Source organism: Peromyscus maniculatus, chromosome 19 (assembly GCF_049852395.1).
Source record: "Peromyscus maniculatus bairdii isolate BWxNUB_F1_BW_parent chromosome 19, HU_Pman_BW_mat_3.1, whole genome shotgun sequence".
Lineage (NCBI taxonomy): Eukaryota > Metazoa > Chordata > Mammalia > Rodentia > Cricetidae > Peromyscus > Peromyscus maniculatus.
The window spans coordinates 72,271,686-72,290,321 of NC_134870.1; the positions used below are offsets into that span (position 1 = coordinate 72,271,686).

General features: G+C 46.0%; 1 protein-coding gene across 50 annotated transcripts in view; it reads right to left on the reverse strand.

Annotated features, from left to right (window-relative positions):
- Positions 1-212: 212 nt before the first annotated feature.
- The window catches only part of Atp9b (ATPase phospholipid transporting 9B (putative)), a 241,402-nt gene continuing 222,978 nt past the window's right edge, over positions 213-18,636 (reverse strand). For 22 of the 50 annotated variants that reach the window (XM_076555618.1, XM_076555612.1, XM_076555592.1 and 19 more), the window contains 7 exons: positions 18,033-18,188; positions 17,812-17,876; positions 14,547-14,655; positions 5,828-5,885; positions 4,629-4,832; positions 2,901-2,933; positions 978-2,162 (listed from right to left, as the gene is read on the reverse strand). In XM_076555618.1, coding sequence (XP_076411733.1) covers positions 2,026-2,162; positions 2,901-2,933; positions 4,629-4,832; positions 5,828-5,885; positions 14,547-14,655; positions 17,812-17,876; positions 18,033-18,188 — 762 coding nt within the window. In that variant the 3' untranslated portion in view covers positions 978-2,025. Of the gene's footprint in view, positions 360-977; positions 2,163-2,900; positions 2,934-4,628; positions 4,833-5,827; positions 5,886-6,367; positions 6,571-14,546; positions 14,656-17,811; positions 17,877-18,032; positions 18,189-18,636 lie in introns of those variants that run through there. The other 28 variants (XM_076555619.1, XM_076555613.1, XM_076555593.1 and 25 more) reach the window with 5 other exon arrangements.

Sequence of the window (18,636 nt, forward strand, 5' to 3'; positions counted from 1 at the left end):
AGAGGGGCAGGCCTGCAGACGCCCTGGGAGGGCTGGAAAGTGCTCACAGCAGGCAAGCCTGGCCAGGAGAATTTCTGGAGCCGACACAGCTCCAGAATTTAAAACTACACTCAGCAAGGTTGTCTCAGAAGTCAGCAGGAACACAACGCCGCCCCTCAAGGTGGCTCTTTTCCCCTGACACTTGAAGAGCTATTTTGTAGGCCTGAGCTAGATCAGGTCTAATGATCCTTTATTAAGCAGTCATTTTCTTCAATCCGGCCAAGGACCAGTGCTACACAGACCTTCTGAGTCACTGTGTGCCAGGCATCTGCTCAGGGCTTCCTCCCATCGTCGTCTCATTTGACCCGGACAGCGGCACCCTGAGGGGGAGATTATGTTCACTTCATGGATGAGAAACCACATTGGCTTCCCACAGCCTCTAACTAGGATTTCATGCATCTCAACCTCTGAAGACGTAAAGGCTGACTACTTCTCCTGCTCTGTATCCCACTACTGTGTGAAAGTCGCTGAACCCCAGAGGCTCATGGTATTGTTCTCCGAGGCTGCCCAAAACTCTTTACCACCACGCTGGTTAGTTGTGTGTGTGTGTGTGTGTGTGTGTGTGTGTGTGTGTGTGTGTGTGTGTGTGTGTTCCCAGGTGAGTGAGTGATCTGCAGTCAGTCTACACCTTGACTCAAGCAATATGCCCTCAGCTCATGGCCTCTTGGCATTTCTGTGAATCCGATACCCTTAATTCACGCTGCATCAATGAAGGGGTGGGGACATCATGAAGTCTAGTCAGACATGTTGGTCAATGACCTCTGGGCTCCCTCTTTCAAAAGGGAGAAGAAAACCGCCTGTGAACTGACAACAAACAGTGACACCTTGTGGGGATACAGGAAACAGCTTTTCCTGACTGCAGTTCTGTCGGGAAAGGGAATGCTAAAGCATCCAGGAGGTTCCTTACTAATAACAAAAGCGGTCAAGTCAACAGGCACTGTAGGGACAGATGAAGCTTTATTTGCAGCCCAAGAGTTTCTCCTCTGAAAAGCAGTGCTCACTCACAGGAGCCTAGGTGGAGGGTCCTGCCCAGACCGTGGCCTGCTAGGGCAACATCCTCAGTACTCCACTCACACAGCTTGTCCTTCCCCAAAGATCTCGGGGTCTTAGAGCCCACATTTGAGGGGAGTCAAGCAGAAGAGCATAGACACATACAAAAACTAGTGCAAAGGAGACTCCCACAGCCTGCTTTACAGTGTGAAGAGCTGAGGTCACGAGAGCCACTGTGTGGTGCGCACACACTGCCCAGTGCAGAGCCGCACACACAATGCACGGGGCGAACTCTAACCAGCATCCCTCCAAGGAACCCCATCAGCCCTCAGTGCAGCCTTCGACAGAGGATCTGCCGTCACAAGCTCAGACGAGTGCCGAGAGTATGAAGCCCGGGTGGACTAGGGACACCTACGAAGGAAGCAAAGCACTGTGGTGCTGTGAGTGACACAGGACAGCTGAGTTCTACGTAAACGGTTGAATATGGTTTTACGGATATAAAAATGTACCAGCTAACAGCAGTGTCGTGAGGAATGGTTTACATTCATAGCTGCAACGGAATTAGGATATCAGAAGTGTCACCGCTTGGCCATTGGGCTTGTTATGTGTGTACTGTCCGCTGAGAAGCGAAACTGCATCTGAAGAGGAGGAGTGTGCCAGCGGCAGAGTGTGGACGAGCAGGCCCACTGTCTGCTGAGGCTCAGTGGCGTGTGCAGGCATGGCATCTCCAGTCTGCGCAGGAATGGCTTTCTACAGTACACCATCAAAGAAAGGAGCCGGGTGTGGGACACTGCAGGAGTCAGGCTCCGGATGCTCAGGCACGAAAGCCTGCCCAGCCGTGCTGAAGCAATCACTTCCCTTCAGTAGCTGTTCCCGCTGCTTCAGCACAGACACTGGGAGGAAGGCCGGGGAGCACAGCCCTCAGCCCCCCAGCAGTGCCAGGCCCTCATGCTGCCCAGCAGCGCACGAGTGTCTCTACCTGGCCTCTTGTCATACTCAGGAGGACAGCTTGGAGTAGCTGGGAGGGGACAGCTTTCGCTTCAAGTACTTGAGCACGTAGAGTGGAAGGCAGCTGACCACAGTGATGGCTGACACTTTCCACAAGAAGGTCACGGTTGTGATGAAGGCAACATCTGTAGGAGGAGGTGGAGGAGAGATTGAGAGCCAACTACAGGAGCTTCTAGGCCCTAAGATCATACCCCACCCAGACTGAACCCCTCAGCGTTCCCAGAGCCATGGGCTCCATCATGGTCATGCACACAGGTCTGCCCTTGACCTTGACTGTCCTGACTGCCCCCAGCTGTCTGGTCTGTACACCTGTTCAATCTGTGCTTCTCTCAACACAGTGAACACATTTTGGCATTAGGAAGGGATTGTACGTGGCTAACAGGCAGACAATACTTTAGCATGATTCACAGAGGACACAGGCTCACTTTGCTGTGAACAAGGTCATCAAAGTCCTCATGGCAACACACGTGAAAATTCTCACCTGTGCATAAGAGTCTAGAAACTGCAGAGTCCACTAGACTGCTGTTAAAGCTGGGATAAGAGGGTCTGCTCACTAGAGTTACAGACTTACATTAGGGCCTGGAGCCTAGGCCCTACATGCACAGCTGGAGAAAGCCTCTAGTTGGCACTTATTGGCAAGTCTGTTTTAGGAAGGACAGCTGGGCCAGATGCCAGAAAACACCCAGGAGCACACTATGCGGGTAGGTAGCTCAGGGCGGTTTCCCGAGGTCTCAGTGAGGTGAGAAGTGCTGAGTTAGAGGAAAACTGGTTTGTACTGGAACTTTAAAGAATTAGCCTTGTGTGCCCACCAACACTGTTTTCCTAAATGTCTGTATCTGGAAGGGAATAATAACTTTACCTACCTAAGAAAGCGCCAAAAGATACTCTGCCTATACCTGTGCCAAGAGAAAACATGAATAAAGCAGGTGAAGGAAAGCTGGAAAGAGGCTCAGGCATTAAGTGGTTAGTTAGCTACTTACTGGAGAAATGCGTTCAAGAGCAGTAGAATGTTAGCGTGAAATGCACTTGTGCTTGGGGTTTTAAACTTTCATTTCATTGCCTGCTGCCACATAATCTTTTAAACAGAATGCAATATAACAGTTACGTCACTATAACATGGAAGCAAATGCCCAGACACGTTCCCTGAATCTGTGCTAGTGTCTAGGAGTGTCCACTTCAGAACACTGCCACACCTGACACTCTCATTTGAGAGCCCTTTCTTACAAGTCATAGGCATTATATATGTATGTTTCAGGTTTCTCTTAATGTATAGCTAAGTCTTTCCACTCCTCATCTGCATCATCCCCTGCCTGGTCTGAAGAGTGATGGCCTACAGCAACTGAATTTACTCACTGTGGCTTTGATCCACAACCTAGAGAGGTTTTGTTATTCATCAGTGTGCAAACTCCACACTCATCACCCCAAAGTTGCAGTGTCTCCATGTTAAGTGCAGGGGCCATAGGTGTGTACCTAACTTGTATGGACAACTGCTCATGATGGCACCTGTTGCTGCTGTCATGTGTGAACATGGAGAACACAGAGGGACACATAAAGCTTTCTCCTTTCTGAAGCCTGGAGCCTTTCCTTTCGGATAGGAACCACACCGCTTGCCTATCAGGCAGCTATAAGAACGCACACCATGGGTGCATGGAGCATGCCCAAACCCTCTGTTTGAAGCCTGGGAAGTGGGTACCCCACTGGGTACTTTCTGTACACCAGGAGCAGTGCAGCCCCACACTCACTGATGCTCAAATGGGCACCTTTGCTTTCTGCCTTGATTTGACAGATCTCGGGAAAGAATCAGCCACAACAACCGAGGTGACCTGGCTTCTGCCATTCTCAACCTCTGGCTGGGGAAGAAGAATGGCGAAACCTATTAGTGCGTAGCAGAGAGGGCCAGGTGAGGGCGCTGCACAGAGAGGGTGCAGCAGTGCCAATGCAGCAGTGCCAAGGGACATGGGAGGTACTGGGAACGTTGAGGACACAGTACTGCAGATTCACAGATGGGCCACTCCTGAGGAAACACAGCACACTTCACTTGGGACCTTTTTTCTAAGAAAGCTGGGCTCAGAGTGGCCCCATATCCCAAAGTCATCTGGCAAGTCATTGTGAGCTGGGCTAGGGCTAGCATAAGGAATGCATTAGAAGCAACAGGCGTTGGACTCCATCTCAGGGAGTGCTGGTGAAGACCCCTCGTCACACAGTGAGGAGCCTAAGGCTACCGTGAGGAACCTGGCTGGCTGCTGGGCTGCTGTAACTTCTGTAGACAGCAGAAGGAAGTAGAATACACATGGCTCATGCCCACCCAGACCTCCTCTCTAAAAGCACCTGCCTTGAAGCAGTCAGTGGCTTCCACCATGAAAACATACATTGCACAGCTCTTGTAGGGAAAATGATTGGAAACAAACAAGTAAGACTGTGAAGGTCTTAACTGTACAAAATCACTGCAAGATTTTTATCTTTCCATAAAAACCAGCTTCTGTGTTGTGAAACTTTCTGCTATGGGATTTGTCTATAATATGAGCTATTGAAGAGATAACAACAAAAGGTTAGTTTGCTGCAGATCATGAATCAAAGCTCCAGGCACTTACCAAAATACTCATTTAGAAAAGCAAGTGAGGCAACATAGCAGCCCAGACTGAGGAACTCCGCCACAACCATCAGCCAGTGCCACGTCCTGATAGTCAGAGCTACCATGAGCAGCTCAGTCAGGATGAGTGCTGTGAAGGAGATGGCCACGACGTGGACGAACTCCGCCTCGAAGAGCACCAGGGCCCCGTACATGAGGATGCCACCTGGGAGAAGGAGGGTAGAGCAGCCTTTCAGTGCAGCTTCTTTGCCGACTGGGAACTGACTGCATAAGCTAGCTAGAGAAGGGAGCACAGGGCCGGCTGGCTTACACACGCACCAGGGACCAGGAGCACACACACTCTTCGTGAGGACACACAGGCCAGCCCAATGCTGGAGGTTCAGACATTCTAAAGAGCTGCAGGAAGCCAACTTCCGCTCTGGTTGATTTCATAGTATGTCTTACACAAGATCTCTGATCTGCCAGCCAGTTATGCTCGGGTAATTTGTCCTTCACTGGAACTCTAGCGGAGGGCAATAGCTTCCAGTTACGTAACAGGTATCTCAAAGCCTTATTATTTTCACTATCTCATAGAAAACCATTGTATAGCACAATATAAAAAGTGCTTACTAGAGTTTTCTGATTAGCTGACATACAATAGTTAAAAAGTACCAGTCTGGGGCTGGGGAACGCAGCTAAGTAGGTAGAGCACCGGCTTTGTATAAAGGAGGTCATGGGCTTGACCCTTAGCACCACACACACTGGGCACGGGACACAGACCTGTAATCTCAGCACTTGGAAGGCAGAAATAGAAGGATCAGGGGTTCAAGACCAGTCTCAGCTACAGATGAGTTTGACCGAACCCACTTGGGCTACAAGACACCCTATCTCTAAAATTCAAAATCTCCAAAACCAAAAGCTCTCCCTAGAATATCACTGCACACATCTACATGCTGGAATACCAATCTACAAGATAAACAGAGGCCAATATGTCACTGCTGAAGAAATTAAAACTGTTGAAATTTAATTTGCGGGTGAAAATAGAAAACAGTACTGCCTACACACACACACACACACACACACACACACACACACACACACACACAAAGACATAGATACAGACACACACAGACACACAGACACACAGACACACAGACACACAGACACACACACACACACACACACACACTTTTGGTCTGGCAAAATCAGGGTCCATCTTACCTTGGTAAATACTGATCAAAACCCAAATGAGGAAGGTCTTGAAGGAAAGGGATCTCCCCTAGGGTGGACAGTAGAATAGTTTATTAGGAGAGCAGAGCAGCGTGCCTGACAATATATTCCCAAGGGACAGGGGATTGGGTGCTGGAGATGTCTTTCTGTATGCTGTGAATGTGTTGCTCTGGCTGACTGATAAATAAAATGCTGATTGGCCAGTAGCCAGGCAGGAAGTATAGTACAGGTGGGATAAGCAGAGAGGAGAATTCTGCTAAAGTGGAAGGCTGAATGAGGAGACACTGCCAGCCGTTGTCATGAGAAGCAAGATGCAATGTACTGGTAAGCCACAAGCCACATGGCAACTTATAGATTAATAAAAATGGGTTAATTGAAGATATAAGAACTAGATAGCAAGAAGCCTGTATGCCACGGCCATACAGTTTATAAGTAATATAAGTCTCTGTGTGTTTACTTGGGTCTGAGTAGCTACAGACCTGGGTGGACACAGAAGAACTTCAACTACAATTGGGAGCCTCTCAAGGGCCCTAGGCCCACCCATATGTTGTCCTAACCCTGACAAAGGGTACCTCAGGTGATGCTGTCCCCTGAAGAAGCTGCCTGGGTGGGCATCATGGGTGTGCACTGAATGCCTGTGGTTGGTTGGGGTCTTATATGCCTTCTCCTCTCATCTGTGGAGTTCTTAAGCCACAGCCATGCCCTTGGATTCCTAGTAACCCGGAAGTTGGTATCTACAGACAAACATTTAACTGAACTAGTAGATAAAGATCGTAATAAAAGTATTTTACCTCTATTTTGTTACTTTTTGGAAATATTTACTTCTCAGTTTTCTCTGGACTTCCCCACTCCCAAATAAAAATGGTGAAGGCATTTCAGTTGTGACTTGTCCCACCTGAATAAAAATTTCTTTTCAGGAAAATCTTCCACATTAGTAAGTACAGCACGGATAGATGGAATGGTTTCCTGTGTACTCTGCTTCACCATTCAAACTAAGCACAGGCTCCCAGCACAGAACAGTCACCTGCACTGAATCTCACAGGCTTGGGATACTTCTGTGTAAAGAAGCATGGTCCAGGGCTCACTGCCCTTACTCTCAGTCCTAAGGTCCAGAGTAGGATGGGTATGAGCCGCTCCCTTATGGAGACACCTGCATGTGTAGGTCAAGAATGGGGAGTCTGGCCCTCTCCTTCAGCTCCTACTTGCATGCCTCTGGCATCCTGTGATGTCAGTGAATCAAAGTCCAAAGTTCTGCTTTTAATATATTCCTTTTCCTGGGAGAGAGTTTCTTTAGGAGATGTGGGCATAAGTGCCCACAATGAAAGTTGGACTGTTATGGGGCCCAGGAGACAATTCTGGGATGCAGATAGCAATCACACACCAAAGCCTAGATCCCATGATGACCTAGAGTATGTTGGGGCTTCTAGTGATGGAAGTGCATGAGTAGGAAGATGTGTGCCGCAGAGCTGGAGAGACAGTGTGGCAGCTCAGGGAGCTTCATGTCCTTCCAACAGAAGGCAGTGCAGAACAACCACCTGGAGCCCCAGCTTCGGGGGATGTGAACATACCTGGGCCTCTGCGGGCATCTACACACATGTAGTGCACACTCATGCATGCAGGTACGTGTACAGACTATAATTCAAGTTGTACTTTAACTGTAAACAACAGTTAAACTTTCATCTAAGCAGTTTCCTTGGTTGTAAGTGTCCATCAGTGAAGATGCTGACTGAGCCTTAATCCTTACTACAGATGAGCACAAGAAGAATTCAACTATACTATAATTTATTAAAGTTAATAGTGATTTTAAAAGCAGAGAACTTTAGCAGGTTTCTTTAGCCATAAAGTTCATCTGTAATTAAGCATGTGACTAATTTTACTTCAGGAATGTAAAAGGAAATTTAACTTTAATGTTTTGTATAAGTGAAGAGATTTACTTAATAGCCAGATTTTCTGAAATGCACTGAGACTGAGAGGAAATGATCAATTTAAACGCTGGAAGTTAATGGGGACATTTGTGCCATGGGTCTTGTTAAGGCTGCAAACATATCAGGGCATTAAGGCCACACATCTAATCTTCATGTATGACTACTGCTGACTCTATACAGGCCACAGATTAATACGTCTCTACATAATAAAATGGATCTAAAAACCATCACTAAGTAATCAGAGGAAATGTTCCTTGATGCAAATGCTTACAAACAGATCTGTGAGCGAAAGAATCTCACTCTGTGGTACCAATATTTTAGCCACGGAAGCAACTCATTGACTGTGGACTTCAAGCTGCTTATAAAACTGTTCTTCCAGATACGGAATGCCTGCTCCTTTGAATGACAGGCTCAGTCACTCAAGTATCAAAGACCAGGCTACCCAACAGGGGCTCTGTCCATGCGGTAAACATGTGAAGAGCACACAGGCTCTGGACAGACATCTAGAGTCAGCCTTGCCCAGTACACACCTCTTGGTTTATCCTCAGCTTCTGACTAAATATGCATGCCTCAGTTTCCTTTTCCATGAAATACAGATAATGACATGTATCTCAAGTCAAACTATACAATATAACATATAGAAACTATTAATGACAGCACATTAATGTGAGTTACCATTAATATATTTCCAATAAAACATTACACACTTGGATTGTAGATGAACCAAAAATGTAATAAAAAAAAGAATTCTGCAAAAGGGTTAATCAACCCCAAGATGAGCAAACCATCAGCATGAAAGCACAACGTGTTACTGGGTGTGGGACGCATGCGTGGCTCACAGTGACATGTTTATGACACACATGTGGGCTGGAATCATGCTGTGGTTACGTGCAGGTTACAGGTGTGCATACTGATGTGCACACAGGACTACACTTGAGCAGATCTGTCCTTTGGGTGCCAGCAGAGGACGTTTCTGGCTTCTCAGAAGAGCCAGGACTCCCTCTTTCATTACAGTATTCTCCCAGGCCATCTCAACTAACTTTGCTTCCTATCAGAGCCACAGCAGTTCCATTCTGCAAGTCTGGAGGTTCTGACGTGCATCGTGAGGTGCCGACAACACAGCAGCAGATACAGCACGCCCCCCCATCATCCCACCCCATAGTTCAAGTCTTGTCAACCACTGATCTGTTCTTGCCCTCAGGTTCTGTCATCTCCAGATCTCAGGGGAATGGGATCAAGGTAACTCGGAGTTGAGATTCATCTGTGACTCTCATCGTGTGAATGATCTGTTTCCCTTCTCACTTCTGCACAGGATCCCTCCACACATCAGCGCCACTGCTGCTGTTTTATGGTCACTAGAACGCTTATCTCTTCCGTGGTCCAAGGAGCTCTTGGCAACTATGACAAAGCCACCATGAACTTCCTGTTGGTGCACATCCTCACCAGCTTGTAGGTTTACGAGTATTGGGAACTTCGGCATTTCTTTTTTTTTTAAGTCGATTTTTAAATTAAAATCTAATTACATCACTTCCCTCCTCCCAACCCCGACCATACCCCCGCTTACTTCCTCTTAAACTGATGGCCTCTTTTTCTTTGAATATATATAAAATATATTCATTGTATATGTGTGCATCAATACAGAAGCACAGCCTGCAGAGTCCGTTTGGTGTTGCTTGTGTGTGTGTAATTTCAGAGCTGATCACTTTGTACTGGATAACCAATTAAAAGCTCATCCTTGGGAGAGACTAATTCTCCCCTCCCAGCAGCTGTTAGCTCCCTGTAGTTCTTAGTCTACAGGTGGGACCGCATGGGTTTTCCTTTGGTATTGTTATTGTTCAGGTCTTGTTTAAGCAGTCATATTGTTGAGGTATCGTGAGGTAGCTTCCTTGTCATTTCTAGAAGACAATCACACAGTGGATTTCCTGGTCTTCACTTTCTCTTCTGAGATGTCCCTGAGCCTTAGGTGCGGGAGTAGTGTTGTGGATGTGTCTGCTGGGGCTGGGGTCTCCATGATGAGCTGATCTCTGATTCTGACCTGTTTAGCTTTCTGTAATGGTCTCTGTGTGCTGCAAAAAGACGACTCTTTGATTTGGGGTGATAGCCACACTTATTTGTGGGTGCACAGGCCTTAGTATAAAGTTAGGCGTTATGATGGAGTCAAGTGGCTGTGACAGGTTGTCCTCCAAGATTCATGACTTCACCAGCCCTGGGTAGTTATTTTAGCCATTTTTAATTGGCGTGTACTGCTAGTTGATTGGTCTAAGTTTGTAACGTAGGTGGAAAATAATGTTGAGCATTCTTCACAGGCTTCCTTGACATCTGTATATCAACTGTGAGGTTAGTTTAGATCTTTTGTTCACTCTTTAAACTGTTTTTTTTTTCCTTGCTGAATCTTGAGAGTTCTTTATATATTATGAATAAAAGTCCTTTGTCAGAGTGTAACTTGAACATATTTTCTCCCAGTCCATGGTGTGGTTTCATGTTCTCACTTCCCAAACTACATAATTCATAATACAAAACTTTAAAATTATGATGAAGTCCAATTTATTTTTTCCTTTCTGGATAATGGTTTTGATCTATGTCTAAAAACTCTTTGTCAAGTTACGAATTATTCTGTCCTGTATTTCTTCCAGAAGGCCTACAGTTTACATGTATACCGATGGTCACTTGAGTGCCTGTGCACATGTGGAGTGAGGGAGTAAAGGCTGAAAGTGAGTATGACCAGCTGTCCTGACATCATCTTTTGATACTGCCCATTCCTCCACTTGAATTCAAAGGTCAGAGGTGAAGTGTGGATTTGTTTCTCTCCACTTCCCTGTGTCTGTCCTGTCTACTGCCTTTACTGTTATTTTATAGCAAGTCTTGAAATATGAAAGTGAGCCAATCAACCTTGCTCTTTTCCCAAGCTGTTTCAACAAAGCTGGGTTCCCTGCCATTCCATCTAAATTTTAGAGCCAGTTTGTCACTAATCACCATTAAGTTCAGTCTCCAAATCAAAAATGCCCTTTACATTTTAAAAGTCTTTCAAAGGTGTGCCATAGTTCCTGGGCATGTGCTTGTGTATTTTATCAGAGTTATAGTAAAGTGCTCTGCCTATTTATATTGCTAAAAATGGTATTATTTTTGGGTCTAACTGTTGCTAGTATATTAGAATTAGAAATCACATAAAATACTTTTATCTTTTATGAGATTCCAATATAATTATGGAACTTAAAAAAGAAATTAAAAATTTTTTTCTTTGTAAAATTCTGTGCCTTTAATTTTTGGTTTTATTCAGCATTACTTTAAAATTATACAAGGGCACATATACACATTTTAAAAGAGAATCATTTTGAGAATAGTCTGTAGAAAAGAAGAAACGTCACACAGTTGCATGGTTCCTAGGAAGGGCCATGTGCAATTACTTAATGGCTGTCTTGGCAACTTGTTAACAAACTAGTTCTGCCATTAGCCAGTGATGTAAACCTGTGACCCGTGAGGCAAACTCACAACCAGGCAGGGGACCTTAGGGTGTGCGCTGTCTCAGCTGACTTCCAATCACCTCCCTAGCCCTGTTCTCAGACTTACTAGCTCTCTAAGAATGTGTCTGTCTAGGACATGGAGAAATGTGCAGGGCTGGGGAGGTACCAGCACGTCAATTCCCTGAGGAGAGTGAGTGAACTCAAGAGAAGCAACGGTAATAGTTCAGAGCATAACTGCGTTCCAAAGAAAGAACAAGAAGTATTTCAGTTACAAATACATTATTTTCTGTATGGAAAGCTGCTGTGGGATGTTCTGTATGTTAAATGTGTTGTTCTGATTGGTTAATAAATAAAACATTGATTGGCCAGTAGCCAGGCTGAAAGTATAGGTGGGACAAGGAGAAAGGAGAATTCTGGGAAGTGGAAGGTTGAGGCAGAGAGAATCTGCCAGCCACTGTCATGAGAAGATGTTAAGATACCAGCAAGCCACGAGCCATGTAGCAATTTATAGATGAATAGAAATGGGTTGATTTAAGATATAAGAATAGTTAGCAAGAAGCCTGCCACGGCCATACAGTTTATAAGTAATATAAGCATCTGAGTGATTATTTTATAAGTGGGCTATGGGACTGTGAAGGATTGGCGGGAGCTGGAGAGAAAAACTTCAGCTACAGAAAGCAAACTGGTATTTTCTGGAAGAGGAAATGTTGCCTTTTCATGTAGTCGATTGATTTACTTCCTCATTCATTCATCACTTACTTAGTGAACAGACAGATAGCAGACATCTCTGTCTGCAAGGCCTAAGCCACACCTGGTGACATCTAAGAAGGGGCTGGGACTGCTTACACTCTTGACTAAGACGACCAGTTATCAAGTATATGCAGGAAACAGTGTGTGGTGGTTTGAAAGAGAATAGTCTCAAAAGACTCAAATTTGAATGCTTGCTCCCTAGCTGGTAGACCAGTTTTGTGAAGGATGAGAAGGTGTGGCCTTGTTGGAGGGGATGAGGTGTCACCTGGGGTGGCCTTTGAGATTTCAAAAGCCCATGCCAGGCCCAGACCCTCACTCTCTGCTTCCTACTTGTGGGTCAAGTGTAGGTTCTCAGCTCCTGCTGCAGCGCCATGTCTGCTCACTGCTGCCATGCTCGCTGCCATGCTGGTCATGGACTGTTCCTCTGAACTGTACGCACACCTCCAATTAAATGCTGTCTTTTATAAGTTGCCTTGGTCATGGTGTCTCTTCATAGCAACAGAAAAGTGACTAAGTCACAGGGTATTTGTTGTGAAGAACACAGGACCCCCTTGGCTGCTCAATAAATTAGCAATGGGCAACTGTTACAAGTTATGGCTTATTGCATGCTGCTGTCCTCTGCTACCACCCTACATTTACCACAGAACATGGTTTCTTCTGCTGCTAAAATGCAGGCTCATCGGGATCAAGGACTACACCTCATGCCCTTCAGATCTGGCAGGTGCCTCTTACATGGGCACATGGTGGCCCATCTCTGGTTCCGTGATTATTAAAGGACAGAAAGAGCAGTCATGTGGATGTCTTGCCAAAGTGTTCAGAAGAAATGAAAAGCTTCAAAATGGTTCTTCCGATTATGACAAGACAGTTCAACTTAATCCACTTGCTAGGACTTTGTTTTTGAAGGATTTGAAGTCTACCAGAGATGTAACATAACAGATACTATAAAGATAAGAATGACAAGGCCTAAATTGTTACAGGTGGTGAGAGCCATGTTTCCTCTAACACCCGTGGAAGACTGTGCTTGCCTGTCATCTCACTGTTGCTACTGGGAGTCCCTCTAAACCTGTGAGTGAGTGCTGCAACCTAAGCAACACCACTTCCAGTGTCCTAACTCCAACGGGATGCAGCCTGCCTAGAGCTCAGAAGGGTGGAGAGAGGGGCTGGGGGTGTCTAGACTTGTATCAAAAGCTGGTTTCTTCCTTTTGTTAAGCAAACATTTGCAGACTATCTGGAGAGAAGGAATGAATGAGCTCCTAAACTAGTCATTTGCAATAACTTCCTATAGTTTCTGTTTCTATGACCCTATCTGATCCTATCACATCTCATTTTAGGATTTCAGACTCAAAGTGCTCCTTCTGGTTGTACTATGTATAAATGTGGGATAATCTCTCCTGACATTTACACCTTACTTTATACTCTAATAATGAAGATTTATTTAACCTGAAAAATTATATGGATAGATTATAGCTCTTTTAAGAGGCTTAAATTTTATAAATTTGGTCCTTATAATAATACCATGAAACCCCTAAAGTAATGTGACTTTACCTAACACTTATCTGTTGAGTCAATGGTCAGCTGCACTAGTCTTGTCTGTTAGTAAGCAGTCAGCTGGATTACAGTCTAGTCCATTAGTTAGCAGTCAGCTAGGCTACATCCTAATCTGCTAATGGTCAGCTGGGCTAGCAACTAATCCCTTGAACACCCAATTTAATTATTTCTTCACTAGATCATATTGATTTAAACTGCTTTAAATTGGAGTTGATAATTTCAGGTTATCAACTGAAAACCTAAATTAAATTGAAGGCCAGTGGGTTTTGTTTTCTGTGCTGTTTAGGAAGAGCTGGCCATGTAGGAAATTCCAAAGTTACAACAAGTTGTATGTGCAGGGCTCGGCTACTCCTCTTCTCTTGTCCTCTTGGTACTTAGCTTTAAAACCATATGCTTTGCTGTAACACACGGCCAACTTCAGACCTCCTTAGGAACGGCTTACTCTGAAGAGCACAGTTCCGGGCTGCGCGGGGCCTCTTCACAGTGGCGGCTTCAGTCTTTGCAGGCAGACTATGCTTTGCACTATCTCCACAGGACAGAGCATGTCTCCGGGACAGAGACATGCTGTGAACCACTTCCAACGTGTAATTCTGAAGCCCACAACTAGACCCAGGAATGCACAGATACCCTCAGTCACAGACTTAGAGATCTGTAGCTGGAGAGTGCTGCATTCTGCACTGAGTAAAAGGAGGCTGGTCTTCTCACATGGTGACATTGCTAGGCAGGCTGAGCCACAGGTAGAGAGGGCCCTTTGTAAGACTGAAGACACAGATTTGGATGTCTTTGCTAAATTCATGAAAGTTCCACAGATGGTTCAAAACACTCATTAAATTCTTATGTGTATCATCATATGCCTATTACAAAGAGTTGAGAATTTTTTTAAAAACAGTACTTCAAAACATGTTTTATTGTGCTTGCTACATAGCTGTATGCTATCCAGGAAAGAGACTGTCTCTGTTTTGCTGAAACACACAAAGACCAGCGCTGGTGTGCTCTCACTGAACGAGGCTGGCACTGGGGTCTTACCTTGGTGAGGTCCTTGTACAACTCTGGGTAGAGAATTGCCATTTCCGGCTTCACATCTTGGTCCAACACTAAGGAGAAGACTGGGAACATGGTGTAGATAGTGGCATACCTAGGAGAGCAAGAAGGCACGTCCTGTCAGCCTGATGGATGTTGTCTGTGGCACAACTGAGACCATGCTTCTAGATGCAGAGCTAGGCTCAAGTCTCCAAACCCAGAAAACACAATCTGATAAAACACACCCAAACCCCCACGGCGGCACCAATTTAGATTCCCTCTGAGCCTGGCTACTGAGCCCAGCACAGGACTGTCGTATAAATCACAGACTCTTAGAGAGAGGGGCACCCATTTAAAACCAGAGTTTTCTTTTTAAACTTTTTATTTTTTGAGACAGGGTTCTCACAGCCAAGGATAAACTGAAACTTCCTAGGAAGCCCAGGCAGGCCTTGAACTTGTGATCCTCCTGCCTCAGCCTCCTGCATGCTAGGATTACACAGTACTGTACCACAGGTCCAGTTTCCTTAGTGAACTTTGACTGACCCTTGCAGATTCACAGGCAGCCATCTAATACAGAGCTATCTTAACCTCTTCCACGCTAGTGCCTGATGCAGTCCTGCCCGACACTCAATACCCAGCCCACCAGCATGCCTATGTCTCCCTGACTACAACGAGTCCTCAGGCCTGTATCTAACCCATTCTTTCTGTTATGTTAGGGCTACTGTGGAGACACAGGCAGAAGGCAAGTTTGGGGATGGCTTTCCAGACTCTGTGCCATGCCCTGAGATCCAGGCTGTGGCTGGGTACAGTGCCTTCCTTACAACTGAGTGGTGCCTTATGGTGGATAAGCCGTACTCATTGAACCATTTGCTCATTTGTGTGAATGCATCTTGGTTATTCCCAATTTGGGTTTATCACAAATAAAATTGGTAAAAACATCCAGTGCCCTCTTCTTGACATAGGGTCTTACTCTGTAGCCAAGGCTGGAATGGAACTCCCTACATACCCAAGCTGGCCTCAACTTGTCTTGCCTGAGCCTCACAAGTGCTGGGATTATTACAGACATGCACCACTATGCCCAGCTTGTCCTAATGTTTGTGCAGATCATCCATCACTTCTTTGGGCTGGAATGTCACCATGACAGGTTCTAGTCACACAGCAGAGGCATATTTACTTTAGTCTCTTTTGCATACCTATCATTTGTTGCACTCTGTGTGAAGCACTTACAAGTAGCCCACAATACTACCTGGAGCTCCTCATTATAATTTCCCGTTGGATCAAACAGGCTCAGGAGATTATGCACATTTCCCAGGGCCATAGCCAAGGATGGTGGGAAGCAAACACATCTGTTTCTGAGATGTGAGGCCTTCCTTTTCTTCATTATACACAATGTGGTCAGAAACATACCGGCTTCCCAGAGACCCACATTCTCCTTGTCAGAACTAGTGGACAGGCAGTTCACTAATTAAGCTAAGGACTTATCCACGAGACATTATCATAGATTCTCTGGGTGGGCCCAACAGGACATACAGTCTTGAAAGAGGGTGGCTGTGCTGTGGGAAAAGACCTGATGCTGTGAAGGCAAAGCCACAGATGCGCCTTCTGCTTTGATGATGCAATGAGGTGTAAGAAGGCAGGAAGTCCAGAGAGGACACAGCATTCACAGCAGAGAGCTGATACTGACAGAGGACAGATGACTCACAGGACCTGACATTTAACAAAGACCTTAACCCCCCTGTTTCTGGCTAAGTTATTAGCAATTCTGGGAGCTGTCCCATGCACTTAGGATGTACTAGTATCAGCTTGCAGGTGGAAGAACTTGCTTTGTCTGCCCTCTGCCAGCCAGGAGCGCAGCTGAGAACCGTGGAGAAATGCAGGCAGAAGTTTCTGTTCCACCAGCAACTCCCAAACACCCAACAGCCGCTTCCTAAATAATTGACTTGGAGGCTTAATATTAATTATAAATGCTTGGTTGGGAGCTCAAGCTTATTACTGACTAGCTCTTACAGTTAAATTAACCCATTATTCTTGTCTATGTTTAGCCACGTGGCTTGGTACCTTTTTTCAGTACAACATTCTCATCTTGCTTCCTCTGGGTCTGGCTGATGACTCCTGACTCTGCCCTTTCTCTTCCCAGCATTCTTAGTCTGATTGCCCCGCCTATACTTCCTGCCTGGCTACTGGCCAATCAGCATTTTATTAAAACAATTTGAGTGACAAATCTTACAGTGTAAAGAGGATTATTCCACAGCAGAGAAAGATGCTGGTGTGACCACAGAGGAGGGTGGCACCCAGCCAATCCTTTTCAGTCTGAGCCAGCATGGTCCTGAATTTCCCAGGTGCCTCTCTCTGTCCTCACATGCCAAACATGGATGTCAGGAGGACAGCCACCTTCATGCTTCAATAGTGAGGGCAACACCAAGGTCAGGGCTACAACTGTCACTTTCCAGGTTCTTTCTGGTTATAAGATGGAGCCCTGGTTTGAGGTGAATGACGAGCCTTGATGGGCACAGACAGAAAGTGGCAGGGGACAGCTTTTATTCTGTGGTCACTCACTAACAGTCACATTTATATGATCTCTACGTATAACAACTGAGGATGAGGATGACAGATGACCATTTGTTCACTTGTAGTCTTTCTTTTCAGACTTGGTGGGCAACATCATTGTGGCACACTATACTTTTGAAGCACTTGTCTACCATCTCTCAGTGGCTGCCTTTAAATGTAGGGTTTTTTGCTGCTAGGGACAGACTAGCCATGTCTTTCCCAAAGCTAAGAAGACGTCCCACTGCTTTCTATCTCATTTCCCAGTTAGTGGCTGGTCCTGTTCCCTTCATGGTGACGTCGTATCCCTACTGGGACAGGGGCAGGCTCAGGAGGCCTGCAGCTGTGGCCTGCCCGCTTCAACCCCTGCTGACGGCAGTGCTGGCATGTGCCCGCCCCTTGGTTCTGCCCCTCTCATTATGCTACGGGGCCCTTTTATAAAACCTCAGCTCTGCTGTGGTTCCTGACACAAATTATGGCTTCCCCAAGAAAACAAAATCTAGTGAGAAACTTAGCACAGTCTTAAAAAGCTCAAGTGTCCAGGTGTTTTTCAAATTTCTTCAAACTCAGTGTAAGACTTTACAGCAGTTAGTCATCTTAAATATTTATGTGTCAAGAATTACTCAGAACACCCTGAGTATCACTTGACATTCTACACGTCTTTTTCCAAATAAAAGTTCTCACATACATGAAGCTGAGAGGCACCAAGAACATCTGCTTCACTTACCCAACCATAAGGAATCCCTGGTACAGCGGGACAGATGCAAAGTAGAAGACTGAAGAAAACACAGCCTTAAAAGACAGAACACCGTAAGTTAAAGACACGGCTGCTGCTGTTCACATTCACACATCTCCATTACAATAGAATGATACCCAGGGAGTCCAGTGGTCACCTCCCATGACAGTGGAACAGCCACGGCCTGGGCTAAGCCGGTGTTGGTTTGCTACCTGCATAGTGGAGATGATGAGGCCCCTGTGCATGACAAACTGGCCGAGTGCTGCAGACCGCTTGTAGCTGTTCCGCCCATGCACCATGAGGAGCCTGCCGATGTGTCTGAACTGTGTGATGGAGAAGTCCGCTGCCAGTGAAGCCTGCTTCCCCTCCTGAAGAACCACAAAGAACCTCTGAGAAACACCACCGACTGAGGACTGCACACAAAGCTGAGTTCAGTGTACATCTGGACTCAAGAGGACTAGGGGCAGTGCCAGCTCCACACCCACAGCTTCACCCAGCATGCCTCCGTCCATCTGCACCAGACGGTGTGGGAGGTAGAGGAGCCTGGACTAGAACCCGTGCGTAAGCACAGATGTCAGCTGCTGCTCCTAAGAAGGAAGGGCTTTGGTCTATTAGCAACACAGAAAATGAGAAGGGAGGGATGGCACTGGCTATGGGGACACCCTACCTCATCACATGGTCCCAGGCCTCTCCGAGACAATTCCCCAAACCTTTGTTACCTCACATCTGCAAAAACAACCCACCTCTGGTTTTTCAAAGCTACCATGAGGGAGAGGAGAGCACAGCAGCCACAGGGAAGACCCAATCCAGCTGTGC